This window comes from Bison bison, unplaced genomic scaffold (genome assembly GCF_000754665.1).
Source record: "Bison bison bison isolate TAMUID 2011002044 unplaced genomic scaffold, Bison_UMD1.0 scf7180017864254, whole genome shotgun sequence".
NCBI lineage: Eukaryota > Metazoa > Chordata > Mammalia > Artiodactyla > Bovidae > Bison > Bison bison.
The window spans coordinates 952947-962314 of NW_011494826.1; the positions used below are offsets into that span (position 1 = coordinate 952947).

At 35.1% G+C, this 9368-nt stretch overlaps 1 protein-coding gene across 1 annotated transcript in view; it reads right to left on the reverse strand.

Annotated features, from left to right (window-relative positions):
* The window catches only part of SYT16 (synaptotagmin XVI), a 115448-nt gene extending 107675 nt beyond the window's left edge, over positions 1-7773 (reverse strand). The window contains 3 exon segments of the mRNA XM_010847642.1: positions 7248-7361; positions 7364-7424; positions 7426-7773. Coding sequence (XP_010845944.1) covers positions 7248-7361; positions 7364-7424; positions 7426-7773 — 523 coding nt within the window.
* Between the last annotated feature and the right edge of the window lie 1595 nt (positions 7774-9368).

Sequence of the window (9368 nt, forward strand, 5' to 3'; positions counted from 1 at the left end):
CTATGCAAACTACAAGAGAGTGAAATGGCAACATTAAAGTGCTAAAAGAAAAATAACTGTCAACTCAGAATTCTTTACCTATCTAAAATGTATTTCAAAACTAAATATTTTTCAGACAAACAACAACTAAGATAATTTATTAGCTACATATATGCACAAGAAAAGTTAAAGAGTTCTTCAAACAACATCAATGAGGTAAATATAGAATTCTTATTATTCTAGGAGATAGCCAACTAAAACAAAACTGTATCAGCATACTGAATATTACTGAATATGTAAAAGTAAAATATGTAGGAGCAAAAAGTGAAGGATGAGAAAGAAAGAAGTTGGAGCTTCCTGTTGTAATATCACCTAACTATAACTGAAGTAGTACAGTATTATTTCAGGATAGGCTGCAATTAACTAAAACTATATGTTGTAAAATCTTATGATGATCATGAAACTTTCTTTTAAGAGATAAAAATAATGAGCCCATAGTGGAGTTAGAATGGAATAACAAAAATATTTAATCCAAAAGAATGCAGAAGAAAACGAGATAGAAGAAACAAAGAATGCTGCTGCTGCTGCTGCTAAGTCGCTTCAGCCGTGTCCCACTCTGTGCGACCCCATAGACGGCAGCCCACCAGGCTCCCCCGTCCCTGGGATTCTCCAGGCAAGAACACTGGAGTGGGTTGCCATTTCCTTCTCCAATGCATGAAAGTGAAAAGTGAAAGTGAAGTCGCTCAGTCATGTCTGACTCCTAGCGACCCCATGGACTTCAGCCTACCAGGCTCCTCCATCCATGGGATTTTCCAGGCAAGAGTACTGGAGTGGGTTGCCATTGCCTTCTCCAGAATAGATTAAACAAATAGGAAAAAATCTAACAAAATGACAGATCTTAGTTCATTATCGATAATTACAATAAATGCAAATAGTCTAAACACACCAAATAAAACTAAAAGATTGTCAAATTGGATAAAAAAGCAGGGCCCAATTATATGCCACATACAAGAATCCCACTATAAAGATAAGGATAGGTTTAAAGTTAAAGAATAAAAAAAACATGCCAACACTAATCAAAAGAAAGCTGGAGTAGCCACATTAACATCAAAGTAGACTTTAGGTCAAGAAATACTGCCAGGGATACAAAAAGGTGTAATATATAATGACCAATAGGTCAATTCACCAAGGAGACATATATTTCTAAAGTGTGTACGTATTTAACAACAGAGCTTCAAACTACATGAAGCAAAAATTGAAGACCAGAAAAGAGAAAAATAGCCAATTCCACAAGTACAGTTGAAGGCTTTAATACTACTGTCTCAGTAACCAACAGAAGAAAATAAGTAGACAAAATCAGTATAAAAATAAGTATATAGAAAATCTGAAATAGCATCAAACAGTTTGAAGTAATTTATAGAACACTGTACCCAACAACAGCAAAATACATAGTCTTTTCAAGTACACATGAAACATTCAACAAGTTAGAACAGGTCAAGATGACAAAACACAAACTTTAATATTTTAAAACTAAAAATGCTCAAGCCACAACTGAATTAAACCAGAAACTGATAACAGAAAGTTATCTAGAATATTCCCAACATTTGTAAACTAAACTATACACTTTTAAGTAAACAATGCATCAAGACAGGAATCAAAGGTAAATTAAGAAATATTTTAATACAATGAAAATAAATATATATAATATTTTTAGGTGTAGACAAAGTAGTATCTAGAAAAATGTATCCATTAAATGATTGTATTAGAAAAAAAGACAAATAATACTCAAAGCAAGCAGAAGGAAGAAATAATAAATAATAGAAACAAATCAATACAACTAAGAACAAAAAAACAATAGGGAAAAATTAATGAAACCCAAAACTAGTTCTTTGAAAAATATATAGACATATAGAAAGTCCTCTACTCAGACAGACCATTGCAAAAAAATGAAGATAAAAGTTACCAATATCAGGAAACAATGAAGAACTAGCATAAATACTACACACACTAAAAAAATGAAAAAACTATGCCCATAAATTTAACCCAAATGAAATGAAAAAAAAAAATTCTTGAGACACCAAATTCCCAAAAGTCATTCAAGAAACAGACATTTTGAATAATTCTATATACCCTAAAGAAATGGAATTTGTATTTCAAAATCATCTAACAACAAAAATCCCAAATTCAGCTGATCTCTATAGAAAATTCTAGCAAACATTTAAGAAAAAAATACTGATTTAACACATATTTGTCCAGACTATGAAAAAGGAGAAACATTTCACAACTCATTTTATGAGGCCAGCATTACCCAGATACCAAAACCAAAGATATTGTAAGAAAACTATATATTAATATCCCTTATGTAAATTGATGAAAAAAAATTCCTCAACAAAATATTAGCAAATAAAATCCAGCAATATATGAGAAGGATAGTATATCATGACTGAGTAGATTTATCCAGGTATGCAAGATGGGTTCAATATTCAAAAATTAAACACTCATATGATCAATTCAATAGATGCAAAATTGCATTTGACAGAATTAAATATCAGTTTTGATTAAAAATTCTTAACAAATTGGAATAGAAACAAATTTCTTCAATATAATAAAGAGCATCTACAGAAAGTTACACCTAACTAATACTAAACAACAGTGAAAGACTAAGCTTATCCACCAAGCCCAGGATCAAGACAAAGATACCCACTTTCACCATTAATTAGTCAAGAAAAAGAAATTATAGACATGGATATTGAAAAGGAATAAATGAAACTGTTATTTCTCTGATATTATCTACAAGGAAAAGTCCAAAATAGCTATTTAAAAAAGTTATCAGAACTCATCATTGAGTTCAAGGAGGTTGTAAAATTCAAGATTATATGCAAAAATCAATGACATTTTTATATATTAGCAAGTAGCAATTGGAAAATGAAAGTTATAGATATACTATTTCCAATTATATCTAAGAAAAGGAAAATTCTTAGGTATAAATCTAACAAAATATATATAAAACCTATATTCTGGAAACTACAAAACAGATGGAAAAAATTAAGAACTAAATAAATGATGTGGTATACCATATTAATAGATTTTAAAATACAGTATTATTAGCATATTATTGTCTCCAAACTGATCTATGGATTCAACACAATTCTAATGAAATTCTCAACAAAGTTTTTTGTAATAATCAATAAGCCTAATTTAAAACTATATGGAAACAAACTAGATTAGTCAAAGCAATTTTTGAAAATATAAGTCAAATACCTGATTTCAAGACCATAATGCTATAGCAATCAAGACAGTGTGTTATTAGAGAAAGAATACAAATACAGATTAAGGGGGGAAATGGAGTTTAGAAATAGACCCACACATATATAGATAATAGATTTCTGACAATGTTATCAAAACAAGCAATGGAGAAAGAATAGTCATTTTAACAAATGGTGTAGGAATTATCAGATACCCATATGGGGAGAGGTCTTCATTCATACCTTACATCATGTAAAAGATTAACTCAAAATAGAGCATAGCTCTAAATGCAAAGTTTGAGCAAACTTGGGGAGATAGTGAAGGACAAGGAAGCCTGGTGTGCTGCAGTTTATGAGGTCGCAACCAGTCGGACGTGACTGAGCAACTGAACAACAACAAAATGCAAAATTCATAACTTTAAAATTTCTAGAATAAAACACAGTAGAAAGGTTTAGATATGATACCAAAAGCACAATTTATAAAAGCAATACTTGATAAGGCAGATTTCATTTAATTAAGAATCTGTTCTTTGAGGGATATTGTGAAGAGAATAAAAACTCAAGCCACAAAACTAGGAGAAAATATTTTTTAAAGTACATACCTAAAAGGTAACTCATATTCAGGAGATCAACATAACTTTCAAATCTCAAGAATAAGAAAACAAACAATTCAATGAAAGTAGGCAAAAAAATTTTACAACCCTACAAAGATGTCTTACAGAATACAACTACATGAAAATATGCTCGTGTCATTAGTTGTCAAGGAAATGCAAATGAAAGCCAAATGGGATGTTAAAACCTATGAAGGATCTATGATTTTACCCTATTTGCACAATAACAAGTTTGTCTGCTACTGTTTTACAGACTTTGGCAAAGATGCAAGACTTCTGGGTCAGAGACAAAGGACAATTTATTACTCACAGTACGTCCAAGTATCAAAGGGGCAGCACAGAGGCAAGCCCAGAGAGATTCCATGCATGCGTTGGGTTTATGTCACAGCCAGGGAACACCAAGTTTGGAAAACCTCTATCATTTGCAAGCAAATTTGCCTAAGATTTGCCCTGAAGAGAGACACTACTTTACTAGACTGGATAGCAAACAAATATCCTCTGTGCTCTGGAGGGAGACACTAACTTCCAAGGCTGTCATACAAACACACTTGAAATCCAAAACAAAAGGCTGCTTGTGGTTCTGCCCTGCTCATAGCATATGCAAGACACCAATGGAAACTTATCTCCCAACATGAGTTATCACTACACACCTATGAGAATGGCTACTAATAATAATATCACAACCATAAGGATATGAGTGACTGGAAATCTCATACAGAACATTTGAGAATGTAAAATTATACTCTGGAAAACAATGGAATATTTTTTTATAAAGTTAACATATACTTTCCTTATGACCCAGAAATACCGCTCATAGGCATTCGCCTAGTTGAAAACAAAAAACCTGTTCTGCAAATATTTATAGCACCTTTACTCCTATTGCTAAAAGCTGTAAACAACACAGATATCCCTCAAGGGATGAATGGATCAACAAACTGGGGCCATCGTGCAATGGAATATTATTCAGCAACAAAAAACCAAACTACTGGAACACAGGACAACATGAATAGATCTCCAGTGCACTACAGTAAGTACATTATGGGAAGAATCCGACTCAAAAGGCATGATTCCATTTATATGACATCCTGGAAAAAGTAAACAATAGAAAGAGAAAATATATCAGCAATTTCCAGGAACTGGAAGTAGGGAAAAGGATTGACTCCAAATGGGGGAATTTTTTGAGGTGATGGAACTGTCTTCTAATCTGAGTGGTGGTGAGGATACCATGTGTTTGTCAAGGCTCACAAAACTGTACACTAAGAAGAAATTTTACTATATGTAACTTGTAACTTTTAAAAGATTAGGGGCAAGGAAAGTTACATGTATCAGCTCTAACATTAGACTACCTAAGCTCTGTGTGTGTGTTAATCATTCAGTCGTGTCCGACTCTTTGCAACCCTATGGACTGTAGTCCATCAGGCTCCTCTGTCTATGAATTCTCCAAGTAAGAACACTGGAGTGAGTTGCCATTTCCTCCTCTGACCCAGGGATCGAACCCAGGTCTCCTGCATTGCAAGCAGATTCTTTACTGTCTGAGCCACCAGGGAAGCCCCCTAAGTTCTGCCTTTTCCTAAATGTCAGTCTTGGGTATATTCTTGAATTCTAAGCAACAGTTTTCTCAACTGTAAAGTGAGATTAATAATAGTATTTAGAGTTGTTAGCTTTCTTTGTTGTTCCATTGGTAATTATTATTTGATGTCCTATTATACATTCAACATTGTATTTGATATTGCTGCTGCTGCTGCTGCTAAGTCGCTTCAGTTGTATCCGACTCTGTGCGACCCCATAGACGGCAGCCCACCAGGCTCCCCCGTCCCTGGGATTCTCCAGGCAAGAACACTGGAGTGGGTTGCCATTTCCTTCTCCAATGCATGAAAGTGAAAAGTGAAAGTGAAGTCACTCAGTCGTGTCCGACTCTTAGCGACCCCATGGACTGCAGCCTACCAGGCTCCTCTGTCCATGGGATTTTCCAGGCAAGAGTACTGGAGTGGGGTGCCATACAGAAATTAATCTTGTTACACGGCTCCAGGCTTCCATAAGGCTACAAACATTTCCTGAATGAACAAATTAACCACAATTGTTTAACTGCCATTAGATTATTACAAAAATTAACAGAAGCCAGTGTTAAACAATTATTGAGCCAAGTTCATGTTAATTATTTTAAATATAGTTCAACTTAAGCAAGAATTTTCTAAAATAGGAATAGAAATTTCAAGGCAAGTCTAAGAAATCCTATTAGTAGACCAGATATTTCTAAGATTATCTCTATAGATAATTTTTAAAGACTTGAAATTGCATCTATTTATAGTTCATCAGATACAGAAAGCATATTAGTCTAAATTGTTTTCACCAATTGATTCTAGCATATAATATTACTTTAATTTGAGTGAGAGGATCAAAAAAGCATTATAAAAAGAATATGAAATTATATTTCTTCATTTACCAAGACTTCATGTATCTGGATAAAACATTTCTCTAAAAAATAAAGCTACAAGGAATCACTGAAAATGGATGAAGAAACTATGAAAGTATTCCATAAAAATCTATTCCTGTCACCGAGAAGAGAATTAATGATTTCACTTTTATATAACATAAGAGATCCAATCATCTGCATGAGCTTGTATACAAACCCACATCCTATAAACACACCCAATACCTTTCTCTGTCTATCATGTACCTTCTGTCTGTCAATAATATGGAATGTCCTTACTTCAGGCTTAGTATAACAGAAATGTGAGGAATTTATGCCAGAACATACTACAGCTACTTTTATAGAGTTAATTACATTTTCACCATATTCATTATGCATTTATTGAAGGCCCATTATATGCTCAGTTCTGACAGGATGATGCTCTATAGGCAGTTTGTTTTAAATGTGTCCTTTCCATTCAAGGCTAGAAAAAAAGTGAGCTATTCTTATTCCAAAGATTTCCTATCTACTGTCATCTCACATCACGTCTCAGTACAACACTGTGAGAAGTGTTCTTGGAGTGTTATCAACTAAAAATTCTGCAACGAGTATGGCTTTTTGCACAGGATTTCACACTGAATAATATAGTAACATCTAGAGATTCCTAACCTAGTTTAAAAAAAAAGAGAGAACATTTTAAAAGATATTTTAAACAGCATGACATATGCACAAGGGGCTTCTCAAACAGAACCCACAGACTCGTTTTCACCATTTCACTTGCTCAGAACTATTATTTTGGAATATGGAGCCCACCAATATGGATCTCCCAAAGTTTCATATGTTGAAAATATTCTTACGGATTATATCACTCATTAAGAAGCCAGTGTGTGAAAATATATGAGAGAAAAATAAAATTCAAATGATAACTGAAACAAATAAAAATAAAATGAGTACAAATTTCCCTTGGACAAACCCAGAGAAAATGATTACTAGCTAGCTTACCTTGCTTTTTCCCATTAACACTTTCTAAAATATCAGAGAGGTGGCTGTCAAAGCCATGTTGAAGGCTACTCCTTTGCTTTTCAAGGTGATGTTCTTCCTCAACAATAGAAGAAGCACATGTGGCGGCTTCTGGGCATCAAGGGTCTGACTGGGCCACAGGGTCATTATGGAACATGATGGAGTTCTTTACATGTTGGCTAAGTCTGGGGCTTGAACTTTGGCCAAAGTCCTGAAAATCACTATTACAATAGGAGAAATGATCCACTTCAAGAAACAATGAATCTGTGTTCTCTTGGCGCTGATCAGTGCCTTGTTCTTCATCTTCAAAGCCAGTTTCCGGAATCTGAATATTATTTAAGTCCTGGTCTAGCGTATCACTCAATTTAGAGTCTTGTTTGCTGAAGTTAGCCAGCGAAGCAGATAACGTATCTCCTGCTTGCTGGAGAGCTTCATAAACCCTAGATATCCAGGAAGAGAGAGGCTGGAAGAAGTTCTGAGCATCCTGAGATGCCGTGGCCAACAGCATGGCCAGCTATCTGATGTCTACAAGTCCACTTGCTCCATTCCTTCAATACTCTGGACTTAATGTGAACTATAGAACATGCATGATGAGAAATTAAACTGGACGTCTTTTAATGGCTGTGAATATTTCTCTCCCAAAACTTCTCAGCTGAAACAGAGGAAAGAAATACTTACACCTGTTAAAGTTATAACCTCAGGCCACCACCAGATTCCTACAGTCTATGTCAAACAGCATTTGGGGACTAAAAGGGGTCATCATTGGAATCCTTAAGGCAGCTAAATAAAACTGACTGTGAAAGTCTGAATGTAGATTATTTCAATGCCTGTTCACCTCTGCAAACATGTGCAAAACTTCCATTAGCAGTAATGGGCTCTATTCATGTGGACTGAAATAAGTCTGTCCTCATAGGCCATGTTTAACAGCGTGAAAAGGATAAATGAATCTTCATTAAGAGGCAGTTGAATGTGACATCTCAAAATAGAAGAAAGGTTGGATGCTTCATCTGCAGATCCCAGAGAACAGGCTAATAAGCATCTCTGCCTTGTGATACAAAGAGTTATCCTTTCAAAGGAAAAGTGTACCTAGAATTAAAAAGCTTTTAACAAATCTTAGAGCAGGGTTATATATTTTTATGCAATTTTAAAAAATTACACATATTTTTGGGGAACAACTAACCTCTGAAAGATTGAAGGTGGCAAGTGGATTACGCAGCTTACTGGAAACAGGCCCTTAGCATTCTGTTACCCTTGTCTGTGTTCCAAATGCCCAAAGATAGCCCTCCACAACCTGTGAGATTCCGGGGAGATACTTCTTCCCACAAGATTCACAGCCTGAAGTAGGCAGCTACAGGACATCGACAGAGTAACAAGGTACACTGAAGATTCTAGGGCTAAATAGCTATACTTTCATAGATATACAAGCATACAAACAGGCACATATATACCTGTGATACATAATCATATGGATGTACATACTTATTGCCTTTTCACGGCTCATCAGTATCTCACAATGAAAGTTATAAATGACAGCAGAGCATTCATTGCTTGTACTTAATCACCCCATCTCTTTTATAGTAATAGCTTCTTTCTGACCAAATCTATCAACCATCCTTTCAATTTCAGCCCTCTTGACCTCAGGCTACTACACGTGACATGACTGCCTACCTAAAAATTTCTCTTTAGACTTTATGATAGCCACACATTGATTCATTCAATAAACAAATATTGATTAGGTGACTATGAAGGGCTGGGCACAATGCCAGGTATAAGGTATCTGTCCCTGTGGAGCCCACATTCCAGTTAAAGGGAAACGGAGCTCTCTGCACTTTCTTGAGGCTGAATAATTCATGTGCCTGTCTTTCAGGCTCTTCCTTGTCTACCCACCAACTACATATACGAATCACTCATTATCCTACAGTTTCTCCCCTCCTCCACTTTATACTCATCAGTCGGGAGAGTTGACCCATCCAGAAGTCTCAATTAACACTCTTTTTTAAAACTCCAAAATATACACCTCCAGGCCTAGCTAAATCCCTTTTACCAGACTTGCATATCTGGTTATCTAAGCCAGTGGTTCTCAAACTCTGCTGTGTGAGCTAA